The 20,360-nt window shown below is 38.3% G+C and overlaps 1 protein-coding gene across 5 annotated transcripts; it reads right to left on the bottom strand.

The window, feature by feature from the left end:
* Positions 1-3,987: 3,987 nt before the first annotated feature.
* tra2a (transformer 2 alpha homolog) lies at positions 3,988-11,953 on the bottom strand. 5 transcript variants are annotated; one of them, XM_051936020.1, is made up of 10 exons: positions 11,786-11,951; positions 9,437-9,741; positions 9,031-9,164; positions 8,305-8,470; positions 7,901-7,954; positions 7,405-7,605; positions 7,072-7,187; positions 6,544-6,642; positions 4,645-4,715; positions 3,988-4,457 (listed from the first exon to the last, which is right to left on the bottom strand). In XM_051936020.1, the coding sequence occupies exons 4-10, from the start codon at positions 8,335-8,337 to the stop codon at positions 4,447-4,449; spliced, it is 585 nt and encodes a 194-aa protein (XP_051791980.1). In that variant the 5' UTR covers positions 8,338-8,470; positions 9,031-9,164; positions 9,437-9,741; positions 11,786-11,951; the 3' UTR covers positions 3,988-4,446. The 5 variants fall into 5 exon arrangements, with proteins under 5 accessions (XP_051791980.1, XP_051791981.1, XP_028674113.1 ...); XM_051936021.1 differs by having other exon boundaries at positions 9,448-9,741; XM_028818280.2 differs by lacking the exon at positions 9,437-9,741 and having other exon boundaries at positions 11,786-11,953.
* Positions 11,954-20,360: the final 8,407 nt, after the last annotated feature.

The raw sequence follows: 20,360 nt of genomic DNA, 5'->3' as shown, positions 1-20,360 counted from the left end.
GAGGTCCAGTGTGAAGTCTCCACAGTCAGATGATTTGGGGAGCCATGTCATCTGCTGGTGTTGGTGCACTGTGTTTTATCAAGTCCAGAGTCCGCACAGCTGTCTACCTGCAAATTTTACAGCACTTAATGCTTCTCTCCGTTGACAAGCTTTATGGAGTTAATGTTTTCATTTTCCAGCAGGACTCGACACCCACCCATACTGCCAAAAGTACCAATGACTATTGCATCACTGTGCTTGATTGGCCAGCAAACTTGCCTGACCTAATGGGGTACTGTCAAGAGGAAGATGAGAGACACCAGACCCAACAATGCAGATGAGCTGAAGGCCACTATCAAAGCATCCTGGGGCTTTCCTAACACCTCCAAAGTGTCACAGGCTGATCACCTCCATGCCACGCCACATTGATACAGTAATTCATGCAAAAGGAGACCTGAACAAGTATTGAGTGCATACATTGCCATACTTTTTCAGTAGGGCAACATTTCTGCATTAATCTTTTTTTACAGGTCTTATGCAATATTCTAATTTTCTGAGATATTTAATTTTGAGTTTATTATTACCTGTAGACCATAATCAGTAAAATGTAAATAAATTTGATATTCTAATTTATAGAGTTGCACCTGTGGGCTCCAGCACCATAGGCAACCCTGTTCAGGACTCATACTTGTAAGAGCAGGCCAAAGCTTGATCCACTCTCAGATTTATGAGCCAGTTATAATGATTTTCCTACTCTGAGACACTTTATTAAAATTTTATTGTCTGGCCGAGAATTTTCACAGGCATTGTAATTGCACAGCTTGCGAGTTAGCGGACCAGACCAATCCGTAGATTTCATCCCAGTGCTTGACAGAGATACTGAGAGGGCACCTTACCGTTGTTGCCCAAAATTGTCTGGAGGAGTACTCTTCCTTCAACAGCTGTTGTTACCACCCCCAGCTTTATTCTTGACATTTCTCATTCATCTCCACTTCAGTATTCCATACTCTGCACATCTGCTAATTCTCCGGTCCGTTCAGCTAACCATTATCACCCTTATGTGAGCCTATGCTGATCCAACTACATTACTCTGGATATTTTCATTCCACACACCACTTCCATGAGTCACGCAACTTGTGCCTTTTAATAAATTTTTGACTTCATTACTAAAAAGGCTTCCTTAGAAATGGAGTACGGGCTCCTAGAACTTCATGCACTTGCAGCCGATGCCTACTTCAACTGCTCCACCTAAACCATCACTTGAACTGCCTTTTAAGTACCAGATTAACTCAATGATACTCGGGCAACTGTTGCTTACAAAGAAAAGTCATCTTACATATTTAGTGTACCGTAAGAAAAGAACAAGACAGAGTGGATAAAAAGAGCAGAACCGTTTGTAGCCTAAACTTTCCATTTAAGCAGGGTGGGATGCAAATATGACCAGAACGAAAAAAAAAAAAAAAGTGTGGTGCAACTTTTCCAAGACACTTCTACTGTTGAGATACAGGAGGTGTTTATACACAAACAGGAAACCAGGTTTGTGCTTGCACACTACTCAAAACATGGAACCAAATTTTAAAACTTAAATCTGGCACTTGCTGTCCACCACCCAGTATGCATTGCTTTCTTCTTCAAGTGACTTAAAAGTTCTGCAAGAATTGTGGTAAAAAATATTTTAAAATAGTCTTTCCACTTCATCCAAAGCAAACAAAGACTGCTAAGTCTTCCCAAAATATACATACCCACCACCTTAAGATTTTTTTTTTTTTAATTCTCTGGTGTACTGCGCAAAAAAAAGCTTTGACAAAGAGGTGGCATTAAGTTAAACACCACTCAAGTTTACCTTAACTTTTATTTCATTGGAAAGAAAAAAAAATCCCATTATACATAATTTAGTACATGAACGTTTTTGATCCTTAATTGCTGTTAACACTAGAGAGTCTCTGTATTGGAAGTGAACACACAAGATTCAAGTCAGGTACCACGATTAAAGATGTTCTACATATTTACTACAGGACAGGGCAGACTGTTTTTTGGTGTTTAGTACAGGTTCTTCATTAGTTTGAAGATCTGTTCACTTAACAGAAATAAATTTTCCAGAGTGTGGTTTCTTAAGGTGAAAAAATCCTGTCACCTTCACTAGAAAGGAAATTAACATTTTAAATTTCCGATTTATACTGGCACCATTCAACTGAACTGTAATCAGGAAATCTAGGCCAGTGCTCCGCAACCTTTTCTCACCTACGACACACCAAAGTTCTTCCTAGAATTTTGCGGCACATCAAAAGCCAAAATATATAGCAGTGGCGTAGCTTTGGGGGCGGTCCGCTCCAATCGCCAGCTATTTAGGTGCGTCCAAACTACGGTAGTTTCCTTTTTTTTTTTTGTTCCTTGAGGAGGCGCAAAAAAAATTTCTTTCAGCTTTGGGGCGTCACATTTTTCACCGCCCCGGGCAACATGATCTCCAGCTACGCCACTGATATATAAATATTAATTTAATACACAAATTTTACAATAAATTTATTTTTTATTATAAGTATACATTTATTATAAGTATACATACATAAAAACTATACTATATTAATTTTTATGCAATCTTAATAATTATTATAACATAATGACTGATTAATGTGATACCTGTGCTTGTTTCAATGAACACAAAAGTTTTATATTCGGCTCAATATTTCACAGCGCAACCCGAAGTTCTTGGTCAAGATCTTTTAAGCATGACCGCTTATCATTTTTAATTAACACAAGAGTTGTCTTTTTTGGCGTAACTGGGATGGTTTGAATTTAGATGGCGATTTAGTTTACTGGGTGCCATTGCCTCGTTTGATAGCTGATCGCTGCAAATGATGCATTGTGCCTTTGGAGCCGTTTCGTCACCACACCACGAGAATCCATATCGAATGTAGTCTTCGTTGTACTTCCTTTTCACAATCTTCTTTGCAACACTTGGGCTGGGTTCTTCATCATCTGTACGTGAAGACGAATCTTTTCCACGTAAAAATGTATCCATATTTAAAGGGGTACAAAACTAAATATGAATCACACGAAGAACGTTAACCATACACAATTCAGCAACACAACTAATAGTAATGAATGAGAACTACTGTCGCAAGACGAGTGAATGCGACGTAGCACGACTAATACGTCGGCTTGAATTGAATCTAGGTGAGGGCATGGAGCGCTCTGCCTATCAAAGCAAACTACAGAGTTGTCTGGCGACTACGTAGGGCCTACGTTGTAGGCGACAGGATTTATTATTTCAGAGAAATGACACATAAAATTATGAAACCTTTAAAAGACTACGCGAATATTTCATTGCACGTATTCTCGTTATTGTATTTCTAAGGAGGACCGTTGAAATATTATTTAGTTAGAAAATTGTCTTATTTGACCGCGTCACACCTGTATCGGCTCAAGGCACACCAGTGTGCCGTGGCACACCGGTTGCGGAGCACTGATCTAGGCTACCGTGTCTTGCACTGTGCTTTACATCAAAAAAAATTAATACTTGACACATGCAATAGATTGATACTCCACTTTGTGTTTCAAAGGGAACATGGCTTCAAGGGTGTCTAGTCCAACTGAACAATTGACAGGGATTAAACCCCCCACCACAATACTCTTTCAAAAGATATTTCCATTAGATATCTAACATAAGCATTCAGCAGTAGGGGTTTGCTGCTTGTACAAAAAGTATAACGCCAACCTCAACCCAGTTCCCCTACTATAACCAAGACTAGATAGATCTTAAGTGCATGCTGAAGAAAGAAAAATGCAGCAAGAACCTCTACCTAAAAATAAAAAGTGGCATAATTTTAAATGCCAATATTTTAAATTCCAACAATATTTATCTGGAACATGAAAACCATTAGCCACTTTGCTAACCAATACACTAAATTTGTGGGATTATAACAGGGAAAAAAAAAAATCATGGCTTCTCAAAATCCAAATTTTATTAACAATTACATGCACCAAGACTGAGAAAAATACAGCATTAAATAAATGAACAGATGACACAATATGCATTTTTATTTGTAAATACAGAGACCAAAAAATAATTTTACATTACTTTTACAAGCTGGAGAAACTGTTCCTGTAACCAATTAACACATTTTACCAAATTTTCAAGATTAGAAAAAAAGAAAGAATCTTCAACTTTACATATTGAGCACAAAAAAATCCATTGAATGGAAACATTTACAGTAAACTATTTTATTACAGCTGGGAAATTAAATGGAACAGATTTAAATTTGGGATTAAGTGTATCACCCTCCCTCCCTCCCCCAAAATAGTATATTACACAAAATCCTTTAAACAAAATTTTTAATAAAATGAAGTGAAGAACAAACTTAATCTTTATGACCCCCATTTGTACACAACAAATAAAAAAACAGAAAAGTATTTAAAACATTGTACAGTTCACTAGGAAAATATCCAAGGTGCTTGACCTCCTTCAACTTAGTAACGTCCTGAAAGAAACAAAAATGCCTCTATAAATTGTGATGGTCTAAATAGCAAAAACCTTTTAACAAAAAAGTTAAAGACCCAATGCCTATTTGCACCCTACAGAGGCAGAGAGAAAAAAGCTACTTTGAAAATAACCTGCAGATACAGCTAGTTAGTATAAATTGCAATTATTAACACATGCAAACTTACGTGGACTATAGGACCGTGACCGGGAACGAGATCTGTATCTGCTGTAATAGGGAGATGGAGACCTTCTACGGCTGTAAGAGACATTTAGAAAAGCTACATTTAAAACATGGGAAAAAATTACCAGATAAACTGAAAATTGATTAATAACTTTATATTTGCACAAAATTGACATTCCAAGAATAAAAAAAGTTAACCTCGGCATTTGACCCAAGTGTAACTCAGGCAACAGTATGGACGCATCTCACGTAAATGTTAGACCGGAGGTTTACTCAGGGTGTAAAAGTGCCAACAGCATTACTGATGAGAAACGATATAGGCATATCTTGTGTCAGCTATAGGCCAGAGTGTTATTCAGGTAACAGTGCAGACACATCTTCTCCTAGCCTCATAATGGCTTCTTGAAAGAAATGTTTTTCAGCAGCCCAGCTGTTGCATGCTCGACAGTGATACAGGCAGGGATGACGAAATGAATCTGACTTAAGGCAGTGAAATCAAAAGTGATTGACAAATCCAAAATCGACACTTGTGTCAATCTCACTTGTAGTGTGTTGTTCAAAAGCTGATCAGTCTGAAAAGAAAATCTGCAAAGAATCACGTTACTTTTGTCCCGACTGATGGATTGTTGCATTTCACTGTGCTTCAAGATTCCATGCAAACACATTTTTAAAGTACATATGGCATTAGCTATATTTTTATTATTCATCATTATTTGTATCATACTTTCTACACCCGACTGTTCTACAGTAGAAAGATGATATAACTTGCAAGAAAAAAAAAAAAAAAAAAAAAAAAGACTTTTTTATTAAAAAAAAAAACAAAACACACCAAGGAGGTTAACGAAGGAAAGCCAAAAATCAAAGTTACTTCACTACGTTTTACACCACCCACATTGGTTTGCTAGGTCTTGGAAAGAGCACCAGCCAATCACAGAATACACAATCTCATTTGGAACTGCAAGACAAAACTTAAAACTACAGGACAACCCTGGTTGCCCCACCCTATAAACACACACACACACATATATATATACATACACACACAGTAATCCGTTGCTATATCGCGCTTCGACTTTCGCGGCTTCAATATCACGGATTTTATATGTAAGCATATCTAAATATATAACGCGGGTTTCTGCGGACAATGGGTCTTTTTACTTCTGGTACACGCTTCCTCAGTTGGTTTGCCCAGTTGATTTCATACAAGGTACACTATTGGCAGGTGGCTGAGAAGCTACCCAATCACAGCACGCAGTCAAGATCCTGTGTGCTGATTGGCTCAGAGATAGTGCGCCAAATTCTATTCTGCTGTGTTAACCAGGAAGTCTGGTCTCGCTCATTCAGCATCAACTTGTTTCGCTGTGTAAAGAGTTAACTTGTGTTTATCTGTGCATAATCAAGCCCTTTGTGATGGCTCCAAAACGATCTGCTCCCGCTTCAGGGACCATGCCCAAGCGCCAATGGAAGATGCTAATTTAGATCGCCGAAAAGGTAAAAGGTTTGGATAAGTTTTATTTAAAAAGGAGGAAGAGAATATAAGAGATCTACGGCCGCAGTGTCCTTTAACCAGGGCGCAAAATGAGTTGTAAGTGGATGTAATAAGGCGGTAAAGTTTATAAGACTGTGGGAAGGGTTTATAAAGCGTTAAAATACATATAAAATACATACAAGGACGCTACTTCGGAGGGCTGTAGAACATAACACCCGCGATAGGTGAGGGAGGACTATTTTTATATACATACACACGCACTAATAAATTACATATACAAAATTTTTTTTACATATTATATATATATATATATATATATATATATATATATATATATATATATATATATATATATATAAAAATGAGGTTGACAGCCTAAAATCACAAATATTTTCTGTGATGAAAATCAGTCACCTGTATCTATAATCGTACTCATCGTATCGGTCATATCTGTCATATCCTCTGTCATAGTAAGAATCACGTCTACGGCCACCGCTGCTACTGCTTCCACTGCTGCAAGAAGGTAAGTAAAGACATTCAGGAAACAACATCATCTATTTTCACAACAGAACCTCTACCACATTAGGGCTACTTATTTGACTTTTTATACAACCTTTTGAGCCAACATCTGAAATATACATAGACTTTAATACGATATGGTACATTTCATGTCTTAGTCACAACTTTACCCTTTTTCTATACAATACACACACTGGCAGTCTAAAACCTTTCCATATCTTTCATCAAAGCACACGAACCTTTAACATGCCTGTTCTGCAAGTTCAGCATGGTGAACTTTAATACAAATTTGATTTATTCTTTACTAAAACATTAATCAAAAAATGTGCCATATTCCTCAGGTTTTTTTTTTTTTAATTAAATAAAAACCTGTACAATATGTCACAAAAATTATACCAATGGTAGTTTTTCAAGCATACTTACTGTGTTGGTCTTCCCATGTAAATTCCAGGAGTGGGTGTATGTGGTCGTTTAGTGATGGAGTAATCTACACGTATCCGCCGGCCATCCAGTTCCATTCCATTTGCCCGCTCCATTGCCTAAATAATAAGGATATTGACAGCATGAAAGCTTTTATAATTAAAGAGCACACACACAATTCTAAGAAAACACCTGATTGTCAGCAACGGGACATATACTAAATACAGGACAAAGGACAACTTGAAACATTTATTCATCTTTCATTTTTAAGAAACTAGCGACAATACTAGAACATTTAAAATGCAATATGTATGGGCTGAAGAGAATAATACAGACCTCTTTTGCATCATCAATTCTTTCAAAATACACGAAAGCAAATCCTCTTGATCGTCCAGTTCTCTGATCATACACAACATTGACTCCAGCCAGTGGTCCATAGCGAGAGAAGACTTCACGAAGGTCACGTTCTGTGGTGTAGAGGCTCAAACCGAAAACCCCAAGGCAGGTATTTGGGTCCGGGTTTGCCTGGTGAGAAAGCTAAGTTTCTGAGTTTTCTACTGCTCAGATTTAGCGATTCCTTTGAATACATTATGAACATGCTACAACTGCATTAAAATGAATAAATCAAAACAAGGTTAATTAACCCCACAAAATCTTTAACAATTTAATAACCCCTTTTATATTGTGAATCCAAGTCAAGTTTATTCATTTTAACCAAGTTCTCTAAACTTCACAAAGGCATTACACAACTACATACTAAAACCACATGAGGCATATTCAGTATATTTAACCATTTGTAAATGTACCCCCAATAAGACAAAGTGACACATACCCTTGCATCATAATGACTGTTTGGCTCTTTTTTGAAGTCATTGTTCAATCTTGTCTGTTGATATAAAAGGGGTTATTAAAAAGTATTACAATTATTCTTGAGAAGATCAGCTTTTTGGCTTACAAAATGAAAATACTAAGCTTTTCCACACCTGAATTAAATGTAACTTGTATGACTGAGGAATTCACACTACCTTTAAACTTATTTATGCAAGAGTGCCCCCCATCCCACCACAAACAAACCAACCAGACAACCACACACATACTGAATCTAAATGGAGGAATATAGAAATAGAAAATACCAAGAACAAACACCATACTCACACGACTAAATGGTTTTTAACAATTAAAAGTTTAAAACTCTGCAAACTATGTAAATTGTAACAACTCTTTCTGATGTCATACCCTGCTGCCTGTGTGTCTGCGGCGATTTGACATTGGAGAAGCGCTTCTGCTTTTCTTGCGGCGATAATCAGGTGTATAGGAGCGACTCCGGGATTTCTTTCTGTGAGAATGAGACCGTGATCTAGATCGAGAGTACCTTCTGTGAGAATGTCTTCGAGAGCGTGATCTAGTAAAAATAAGTGATTTATAAAGTTTACACAAATTGAACACACACTATTCAACTTACAAAGCCACTAAAAATACAGAAGCACACAACTACACTTCATTTTAAAGCACTTCTAAGTTACTAAAAGTGCACATTTAATATTTATACAACCTCAGCACCAACAATTAAGTTACTTGATCATCACAATCCCAGTGTTTGTACAGCAATTATTAATTCTGAAACCCTTCCTCCCCTTCAATTAACTGAGGAACAAATTTTCTCCAGCAGCACTGCTAAACTTGACAAAAAGTTATTTTCCTTTATTTACCTATCTTTACAAATACAACCATCAATAACTTAAAGAATACACTAAAAGCAAGAGAACCACCATAAAAACACTGCTCTTTAATTTTTGAAGCCTTTACAGCCCGATTTGAACAATGAGTCCAGAAAGATAATCCAGTCAACAAAATCATTATTTCTCCAGGACTCATCCAAATGACTTATTTGCTCCACAACCGATCCATATACCACCTAAAATACTATCAGTTTAAGTAAATGAAAACCTGCAGTAAACTCACCGTGACTTGGATCTTGATCTAGACCTGGACTCTGACCGTTTTGATGCTCTTGAGGGACTTCTTGATGCAGATCGACTCTCAGACTTCACACGTGCTGGGCTGCCACCTTCAGATTTCGACTGAGAACGTGATTCCTAATATTACAGGAGAAAAAGTTTACTATATTTTGCAGAGTCCTATGAATGAGAAACTTCATGTGCTGCAGAAAAGAAATGGTTAAGTATCCTAAGCTGTGCAATTAAAAATTTGCAGAGCTAAATATATAATTATATTAACAAACAAGTACAGTCCCTGATTAAACAAATTCCCTATTTATGCCTGTTCACCACATAATGAACTACTATATTAAGTCATGCACTTTATGCTACGGTGGGAGCATACAGACACTTTGAACATGAAACCATACATTTACTTAACCTAGGACCCATTCATTCTTCCAGATTCTTTTAACGCTACGTCTCTCAGGCTTTCTACTTTTCTTCGTTCTTCATTTTTCAGTTTCATTTTCATATTCCAGTATTCTTCCCCATATTCATAAATTTTCACTTAAAAAAAATAATGCATGTGCTTCTATCTGACCATTCTTCTGTTCATTTTTTTCCCTTCATATTTTATTTTCTGATCTTTAACATTTTTCATTAGCCTTCTGTAATCTTGCATATTCTTCCACATTCTTGGATAATACTCTTCAAATTCTTCGCGATCAATAACCTTAATAAAAAAAGAACATTCAGTATAATTAAGCATATGGGGATTAAAAATCGTCCCTACTGTGTTTTTCCAACCGTTTAAAACTGATACAGTAGGAAAAAGGAAACCTAAATTCCAGGTGACTGGAATTTACCTACTGCTCTTTTCTCACCCCACTGCACACTGTCTAACCCTTCTGTGCAATTAATTCGTTAAACGTTATGGTTTTTCTAAAGCGAGTTGTTTATAATGGAAAAAAAACCCCAAGCAAGTAAAGCCCCAATAAGAATGGTACGGAGTTTGAGTGATATCATTACTAGATCACTCAAAAAGGCGCAAAATTTTTAAACGGGTGCCACACCATAATAAAATGACACCACCCATCCCTTTTCCATTAGAAATCCTAAAGGGCGAGGGTGAAACCCCATTAAAGCAATCAACCGCAACAATAGTACTCTTCGAAAATAAGACTGTCCTCCTACAACTACTATTTGTGCATTTATCTGACAAAAATGAATGAGAGCATTAAGGGAATCAAACATAAAGCGTTGTGAACGTAAAAATGCTCATTTCGTAAATTTTAGGGAAGTCATTTACACTTAAAAGGAACAACTGATCACCATTAATGTATGTTACAACTACCGAGGGTGACCACGTCCATCACTTCTACAAGACTTGCACACGTACAAGCAAACGTAATGCATTAGGCAACACAAAAGTGAAAATAAGACTGTCCTCCTACAACTACTATTTGTGCATTTACCTGACAAAAATGAAGGAGCATTAAGGAAATCAAACAAAGCGATGTGAACGTAAAAATGCTCATTTCGTAAATTTTAGGGAACTCGTTTACACTTAAAAGGAACAACATCATTAATGTATGTTCCAACTACCGAGGGTGACCACGTCCGTCACTTCTACCGACTTGCACACGTACAAGCAAACGCAATGCATTAGGCAACACAAAAGTGCTGACTTCTACACTGTAGATGGCGCAATTACAAAAAGTTGGGATGAAAAGTTAACGATAAAACGCCGACTCATCGCTTTAAATTCTATAATAAAAGCTGGAAGAGATCTGGGTAGGACACGCACCGGTATAAGACATCAGTTCTTAAAAAGAATAAAACACATACACACACACAGACACACAAGCTGTAACGATTAGTTCACTTGCGCGATTAATACAAAGGAACTGAAAATCCAATACCTCCTAAACCTTCCGTGAGGGATATTTCGAGACCTCTACGGCTAGCGCCTTATAAAGCAGAGAAATAAAATGGTCTCCTGATAAAAAATATTACACCTCGCCAAAAAAACCTTGAGGATGCTAGTTTAAAACTGAGAATCAATATTGTTACGAGATCCGAAACGGAAGCAATATATGCAGAAGTCGTTTATTTCCTTAATTAAACGCACAAAACGGGCCCAGGTTCCAGACAATCAATATTCAGTAATGTTTTAAATAACAAGGCCGTCTCTCTGCAAGATAAAAGGTACCTTTGTTAGTTATGAATTGCCCGCACAAAAAAATATTACGGAGAAAACCCAAGTCACCGCACAAAAAAAAAAAAATATTACGGAGAAAACCCAAGTCAACAATAGGTAAAATGAAAGTCGCACCCTTCCATTACACGAGTGTCGACACTAAGGATTTGCAATAATTAAAACCCGTAATTTACAAGTATTCCCCCCCACCCCCAAATTCTAATATAAACGCTATTACGCGGCATCTTGTAATAACATGCAATTGCCATAGGGTTTCCTAAAGCTGCTGGCCTAAATAAAGCACATTGGCGAGTACTCGCGTCGGTCTAGAATTTTCCACCCCTCCCCCTCGCGGCCTAGTTAGAATTATGAGCCATGGGACACAACTGAAATGTAAATCCGTTGAATGCATACTTGTAATAATTCGTAAATTAGAAAATATTTGTCGGAACTGAATGGCTACCAAATTCCTGAACAAAATAACTGCCGGACGTCAGAATAGTCTCATGCATACAGTATGACCGCGACAAGACCTAAAAGAAAATGTCGTAGTTGCTGTTGTTAACTATATACTTACTCTTCCGCCGAAGTTTGCGTCTTCAACGTCACTCATGATTGGATGCAAGACTGATATGCTTAAACTTAATGTAGCAGTTACTGAAACAATAATATACAACTCTTTACCGAAAGAACATGCGTTAACCACCTCTCTCCACCTAGTCTAATGTGAGAAAATGGCGCCTAGCCTCGTTCACTTTCTTTATCTACAGTAATAGAGAAGGCGTGTTCCTGGTCAATGACGTCACGGGAGACCAGCCTTCAGTCCATCCCGCGCGCCTTGGGCTCTGAGAACCCGCGCAATTTAGAGGAGCCTTCTGTTTTCCTACCTCCGGTTACTGGTTCGTAATCATAAGATGGTATTTTTAACGTTTTAGCCTTGCTTAGAATTTAAAGTACGAATATGTCTGTTAATAAGTACCAGTAATCATATAATGTGTAATTGTTAAAATGGCACTTAACGAAAGAAGCATCTCTGCGTGATCCGCGTTTGTCTTTGGAATCCACCGTATAAGCATATTTATAGCTCCAACGCCACACTCTCGTTTCTGCGTCCTGAATGTCATGGCGACAGGCAGCTGCACTGCGCCAACATTGCTTTACACGTTTTCAAGGATGGAAATTGCGATTTTTTTCAGGTAATACAATTTGAAATATTTCAATTTATAGTGAACAACATCACAAAGCAGACGCATAGAACAGGGTGTTGTATATTTCTTATACTGCAACCCAAACCGTAGTGGGAAGTAAACAGGCAACATGAAAATGAACGAATTCCTTATGCTTAATGCTCCAGAAGACAAAACTGTTTCTTACTGGATCTCAAAATGTTCAAAACGTTCTCGTTTCATGTCGAAGCCTATCAAACTATCCCAGCATCCTCTGTGAACACCCTTGGGTTTAAAATTTACATTTGCCTGAATTTTGAGTAACACATTTTGACCACAGTCATAGCTTCATATTACTACTTCTATAGGTAATAAACACTTGCACTCACTTACATACACCAAGCCAATTGGGAGGTACTGTGTCAGTTAGATTTAAGTTAGATAAATCAATAGCAAAGCCACTATACACTAGATAGACAGATCTTTGTCAAATATGTAAAGAATGCCACTACCCATATTAAAGGAACACAGTCTCATGAAAATACAGTCAGCTTTGCCCTTTATTATATACTAGCAAAATACCTGCGCTTTGCAGCGGCGAAGTACTGCTTTAAAATTTTTATTAAGAAGAAAAGTAAACCTTTTTAAACTGAGGGAAAATATACCAATAATTATTTGTTAAGGATCTCTTTGTAAACCACGTTGTCAGTTCGGCCCTCCGGTTGTACAGGTGATATGACCAAGCTGTGCGCTGAGCTTACTCTTGAGCATGCAACGTATAGTTGGCCATGTGAAAAGCAATCTTGCCTCAAGTCAATGCCAACCTTTTGTAGGGTCTGTCCCTGAGACTTATTGTCATTGCGAAGCAGAGCCTTACTGGAAATTGGAGGCGTTTGAATTGAAATGGGTTTCATCAGTAACTTCACATCCAGCTTTTGAGATTTTAAACATTCATAAACATCAGTGTCCACTACTCAAATTGTCACTTGTGAATCTAAGATGTTTAAGAGGTATTGGCGGTTGTCCAAAGGTGTAAAATATTTGGCCATTTCGGTACACTTGAAAGTGACAACCGAACAATTCAGCGGCAGCCATCAGCTCACATGCAGAACCATAGGTGAAGGGCTTAAGCATTTCACTCTTATAGTGCTCCTGTGTAGTATAATTATCTCCTGTACCATCATCAGTCCACACCTTGAACCTGTCCCACTCATTCAATACATAAGACACAATGTTCCTCTGGAAATCAAGAGTGAGCCTGATATGGCCGTGCAATATGTAACACAGAGAATGGAAAAGGCAGTCGCCATCTCTGGGCATGGAAACCACTCGGTAAGTGACAGTTCTTTGATCGTTGGTGATCACCTCGATAGACATGTTAATGGGGGTACGGTTGGAACGATAAAGGATATGGGTACCTGAACAATGTAAACTAAGTCTAAAATACTTACACAGTAACTATAATCGTAATAAACGAACAATAAAACAGCGGAGAAGCCATGGATTAAATAAAAAGGCTGCAGTTATCAGCAGGGAGACGTGAATACCGTGGCGAAGTAAGGAAGGGAATGAAGAGACCGGAGCGACGGACAGCCTTATATAGGCAGGCAGCCAACTACGTGGGAGGTGTGGGGATGGGGGACCCAACGCCGCCTCACACGGCGACGGAGCTGCAGGCTATGGACGTATACAGTGCATCCAGAAAGTATTCACAGCGCATCACTTTTTCCACCTTTTGTTATGTTACAGCCTTATTCCAAAATGGATTAAATTCATTTTTTTCCTCAGAATTCTGCACACAACACCCCATAATGACAACGTGAAAAAAGTTTACTTGAGGTTTTTGCAAATTTATTAAAAATAAAAAAACTAGGAAATCACATGTACATAAGTATTCACAGCCTTTGCTCAATATTTTGTAGATGCACCTTTGGCAGCAATTACAGCCTCAAGTCTTGTTGAATATGATGCCACAAGCTTGGCACACCTATCCTTGGCCAGTTTCACCCATTCCTCTTTGCAGCACCTCTCAAGCTCCATCAGGTTGGATGGGAAGCGTCGGTGCACAGCCATTTTAGGATCTCTCCAGAGATGTTCAATCGGATTCAAGTCTGGGCTCTGGCTGGGCCACTCAAGGACATTCACAGAGTTGTCCTGAAGCCACTCCTTTGATATCTTGGCTGTGTGTTTAGGGTCGTTGTCCTGCTGAAAGATGAACCGTCGCCCCAGTCTGAGGTCAAGAGCGCTCTGGAGCAGGTTTTCATCCAGGATGTCTCTATACATTGCTGCAGTCATCTTTCCCTTTATCCTGACTAGTCTCCCAGTTCCTGCCACTGAAAAACATCCCCACAGCATGATGCTGCCACCACCATGCTTCACTGTAGGGATGGTGCCAGGTTTCCTCCAAACGTGACGCCTGGCATTCACACCAAAGAGTTCAATCTTTGTCTCATCAGACCAGAGAATTTACTTTCTCATGGTCTGAGAGTCCTTCAGGTGCCTTTTGGCAAACTCCAGGTGGGCTGCCATGTGCCTTTTACTAAGGAGTGGCTTCCATCTGGCCACTCTACCATACAAGCCTGATTGGTGGATTGCTGCAGAGATAGTTGTCCTTCTGGAAGGTTCTCCTCTCTCCACAGAGGACCTCTGGAGCAATGACCATCTGGTTCTCGGTCACCTCCCTGACTAAGGCCCTTCTCCCCCGATCGTTCAGTTTAGATGGCTGGCCAGCTCTAGGAAGAGTCCTGGTGGTTTCGAACTTCTTCCACTTACTGATGATGGAGGCCACTGTGTTCACTGGGACCTTCAAAGCAGCAGAAAGTTTTCTGTAACCTTCCCCAGATATATGCCTCGAGACAATCCTGTCTCGGAGGTCTACAGACAATTCCTTTGACTTTGTGCTTGGTTTGTGCTCTGACATGAACTGTCAACTGTGGGACCTTATATAGACAGGTGTGTGCCTTTCCAAATCATGTCCATTCAACTGAATTTACCACAGGTGGACTCCAATTAAGCTGCAGAAACATCTCAAGGATGATCAGGGGAAACAGGATGCACCTGAGCTCAATTTCGAGCTTCACGGCAAAGGCTGTGAATACTTATGTACATGTGCTTTCTCAATTTTTTTATTTTTAATAAATTTGCAAAAACCTCAAGTAAACTTTTTGTCATTATGGGGTGTTGTGTGTAGAATTCTGAGGAAAAAAATGAATTTAATCCATTTTGGAATAAGGCTGTAACATAACAAAATGTGGAAAAAATGATGCGCTGTGAATACATTCCGGATGCACTGTATATGTACGTAAGTAGGATTCAGTTAGCGTTGGGAACATGCGTACCAAATTTCTTGAAGATGGGCCCATAAGTAACAAAGACCATTGGAAAGTTCAATATGGCGGCCGACAGTGGAGTCATACCACTGAAATAAGTACGTACATCGGTTTCAGTTAGCGCAGGTTAGCCGCCTACCAAATTTTGTGAAGATGGGGCCATAAATAAGAAAGTTTAACATGGCGGACATTGTCGACCGTTACGCGTAGAATTTTGAAATGAAATCTGCTTAACTTTTGTAAGTAAGCTGTAAGGAATGAGCCTGCCAAATTTCAGCCTTCTACCTACACGGGAAGTTGGAGAATTAGTGATGAGTGAGTCAGTGAGGGCTTTGCCTTTTATTAGTATAGATTTCTCTCTGTGTTACTAGATTAGTCCAGCCTGCCCATGATGTGGGCCCTGAAGTGCTTGTAGCAGTGCACCACCTCCTCATCCATTCCCTGAATAGTGACATGTTTAGAGTCTCTTTGGTGCAGCGAAAATCAATAAGTTCCTTGGTTTTGTTGATGTTTAGTTGCATACAATTCTCTCTGCACTAAAAAAAAAAGGTTTTGCACCTGACTCCTGTACTCTGTCTCGTCCCCCTTATCTATACATCCCATTTGTGCAGATTCATCTGAAAATATCAGCAGGTGACATGACCTGGTATTATATTTATGGTGTGAAGTGTACAGAGTGAAGAGGAGACAGGACTGTTGCTTGTGGTGCTCCAGTGGTGCTCACATTCCCATCAGAAACACAGTCCTTGAAGTCTCATAAAGGGTAGTCTGCCTGACAGACAGTGCATTATCCAGCACATCATAGGCTCATCTATCTGCATATCTTTGAGTTTACCCCTCAACTGGGATGGCTGGATGGTACTGAAGACACTGGAGAAATCAAAAAACATAACCCTCAGTTTTTTTCCAGGTGAGAGTAAGCCTTGTGGAACGTGTAGATAATTGTACCTTCCATTCCAATCTTTGTCCAATAAGCAAACTGCAGTGGGTCCAGGTGGTCTACTACAACAGGACTCATATTATTCAGGTTCGGCCCGTCAAAGGTCTTCATGATATGAGACACAAGTGCCACTGGTCTATAGTCACTAGGTGAAGCAGCATCTGCCTTATCTACAAAACAGGATGTTTTCCAAAGCAGCAGCACTTATCACTGACGTGTTGGGGATGTGGAAGGAGTACCACAGAAACATGTGAAGAATTTAAAGTAAAAGTGATGTCTATACATAAAAACAAGACTTCACTTTCAATTAAGGGTAATTTTTTGGCCAAAGTGTAACTAAGTGCTTTCAAATATTTGTTGCATTACAACTGCATAGTCTTCTTTAGTGTCCCATGCACAAATTTTTAATCCAGCCTATCTAATGAAGGATTATAAGAGGGAAAAGTCTATTGTCATAGCATTGGATGCAAGTCAGGAAAAATCTGCATGGCACACACCCACACCAGGTCACTTTAAACATACCACTTGGATCAAGATGCATATATTTGGATGTGGGGGAAAAGTATGCAAGGAAATTGGAACAATGGGCAAACTCAACACAGTCATTGTGCCAGGGTCCAAACCCAGTTTTTCTGAGATGTACAGTACATGGATATCTAATAGTTTTTTGTGATTTTCATTTTGCATTACAGAGACTTATTTTTATTTTTTGCTTGAGCATTGCAGACTTTGTTAATGATGACTCAACTGAGATTGTTACGCAGCGCAACTAAGTGCAGTTTACATTTACAGAAATACAACACTCCTGTGTACATTTCATCAAAAACTATCATATCACCCTTGTAGTGAAGCAGACTCTGGTAGTGTAGTATTGAGCTGTGGCAATTCCTTTTTAGGGAATCTCATCAACAATTACAATGGACTGAGTTAAGGTACTGGCAGATGTCAGAAACCTGCTAGAGTCAGAAAAAAACTGAAGCCTTGACAGAAATTCACCTTTCAGCAGGAGAGAGATGTAATGCAGAGGGACAAACTGTGCCAGGAGACTTGCGAATAAAAAAGCCCAACATCATTAAGAACCTGTCGTACAGATTGACATTTGTAGCCCATAAAAATGCCCCAAACTTACTGGGAGGAGTAGGGGTGAAATCTGCTGAGAAGACAGAATGAAAAATCACCCTCCATCATGGAAATTTGTAGGCACTAAAGGTGTCTCCCATAAATATTGAGGCAGGAGAGTGAAAAATCACCTCCATCATGGAAATTTGTAGGCACCAAAGGTGTCTCCCATAAATATTGAGGAAGGTTCTGAATACTTAAGTTGGCAGCATATGTCAGTTATGAATTATTTTTTGTTTATATCCATCCATTTTTTGTCAAACTTGCATAATCTAGTTCAGTATCACAGGGCTGTGGGAGAAAATCCATGCAGAAATGGAGAAGGCATGCTTATTTCAAAACTGCATACCCTGACAGAAACCTGCTTAGGACTGTGCAGCACTTAATTGCAGAACACACCAGAGAGCCTGCAGAAATATCTGCACGCATGAAGAGTATGTAAACTCCATTAGAAGATAGACACCTTAATGAAAGGAAAAATGTCGTGTGTCTATCCGGTTGTTACATCTCTGCTATCCAACAGATGGCGCATCACAAACATTAGTACTGCTTTTATAAATACTGTTCCAAATAGTATGTAACACAGACACACAGCACCTGAACAGACACACTGCAAACATTAACGCTGAGGTCTGGGTTGATTATTTAGATTGCAGCCTCTCTTGGATGGGAAGCACAGCTAGTTTAACATAATATGTTTTTTCATCTTAATGACTTTTTTTTGGAACTCTGCAAAATGAAAGCAAACCTCCAAGTACTTTGTTTTAACATAATCTGTTTTTTCATCTTAATATGACTTTTTTTTGTAACTGTGCAAAATGAAAACAAACCTTCAAGTACTTTTTGAAGGCATTCTAATTAAAATGTTTCATTTAAATATTGAAGAACAAACATAAAATGTATATGGTAATGCCTTAAAATGACTATTTAAGTAAAAAAGGCATGTAAGGACCATTTATAAAAGTAGGAAAAACTGGGTTAATGGCTGTCTGTTCTTGTAGGTCATGCATGTGACTGAACAATTTCTTAAAAGTTTGAATTTGTGTTCATAATAAAATAAATGCAATAAATTATTGTCACATATGACTCTTTAAGTAAAGATAAATCTGAAAAGTCCTACTTCTGTGTCTGATTCCAAAAAAACATACTGCAGAAATGATTTAGCACAAGTGCAAGTTTTACTATTAAAGGGACCTTTAAATCACCTGGGCAGCCACAAACTCTTTAAAATGATAAGTAATTGTATTCCATAACTGTAACTGGTACAACGTCCTACTAAACATCAAAGGTCTGATAACTTAATCAGAAACACCAAGCCTGGTAAGAAGGGCAGTTGTGCTGTAGCTGCAATTGGTCTCCAGCTATTTGTGCAAACATCTTGAAACAAGGAATCTCTTGCAATTGGGAATATGACTACAAAAAATACGAATCCAGTTAAACCCCCTGGGATAAACTAGGAGATCATTAGCCCAGGAAGGCCAAACAGAATATTGTCAACAACTAGTACACTGCTTTTGTTTTGTGAGATCAGGGAGGTAATTCCTGCTGCCTCATAGCTTTGCAGATCTGCCTTCAAATTCTGGCTTAGTTATTATGTGAAGTTTTCATTTTCTTCATGTGCCCATGTGAGATTACCTCCTTCATTCTAGAAATGTGCTAAATCACCTGAGAAAATGTAGTTATGTGCATGGTTGTGCTCATCCTCCAAAATTGGACAGGTTCAGGCTCCTTGCAATCCTTTAATGGACAAAATGTGTTCTGTAAACTGAAGGATATATTGATTCAGTTCATTTACTTTAATCCTGAAGTAATGCAATTACTATATTTAAAAACCATACAGTAAATGTGGAGAATGTTGCCATGTGTAGTTTAATTATTAAAAAAATAAACATTGTTTAAATAAATTCAGAGACTCGGACTGCTGCCTCACAGATCAAATATTTGGTGATGTGGAGTGTGTGTGCTCAGTGATGGACAGGAGTTCTGTCCAGGGCGGTTTCCCACCTGCACCCATTGCTGGCATAGGCTCCAGGAACCTCTGACCCTTAAATGGATTGAGGAGGTTTGACAATATGCATACTACAGTATATGTACATATGCTTCAGTATTAGATAACTAAAGGTAGTATGGTGGTTCCATACTAAAACTAGCACTGCAGTTACCAACTCCAAAGAACAAAAACTCATTTCAGAACTCCCTTAAATCAACAAAAAAAACAAACACAATTAGGAAGCCATTGTTTATTAAACCTAAAACTAACATTTTTGTATGCACTTTTTTTCCTTTCTTGCCTGCAGTGTATTTACTGCTTTATTGGGATAAACATGTCTCTTATCAAAAATAAACTAACAAAAGTAGCTGTTGGATCCTAAATCTACAATTACAGAAACTAGTAAGGATCTGATTTGGAGAAAATGTAATGTAATTTATTGCACAAATAAATAATGCTGCGACCCTACAAAACATTAACTTTAAAATGCAGGTATTTGTACTTTAAATGTGGAGTTTCATTTTCTACAAAATACTAATATATTTATACAATTTTGAAATCAATATTATCCTCACAATATTTTTGAATATTAAAAACTATTCACCTGT

This window comes from Erpetoichthys calabaricus, chromosome 13 (assembly GCF_900747795.2).
Source record: "Erpetoichthys calabaricus chromosome 13, fErpCal1.3, whole genome shotgun sequence".
NCBI classification, from domain to species: Eukaryota; Metazoa; Chordata; class Cladistia; order Polypteriformes; family Polypteridae; genus Erpetoichthys; species Erpetoichthys calabaricus.
Note: the sequence above shows the minus strand (reverse complement) of the source record. Positions and strands in the feature narration are given on the sequence as shown.

Excerpts from the sequence above, each read along its gene's own strand:
- tra2a (XM_028818280.2), bottom strand. The coding sequence starts at position 11,821 with ATGAGTGACGTTGAAGACGCAAACTTCGGCGGAAGA. Across the intron at positions 8,471-9,030 it reads AGATCAAGATCCAAGTCACG|ATCACGCTCTCGAAGACATT; the intron begins GTGAGTTTACTG and ends TATTTTTACTAG. Across the intron at positions 7,955-8,304 it reads GCAGACACACAGGCAGCAGG|ACAAGATTGAACAATGACTT; the intron begins GTATGACATCAG and ends TTATATCAACAG.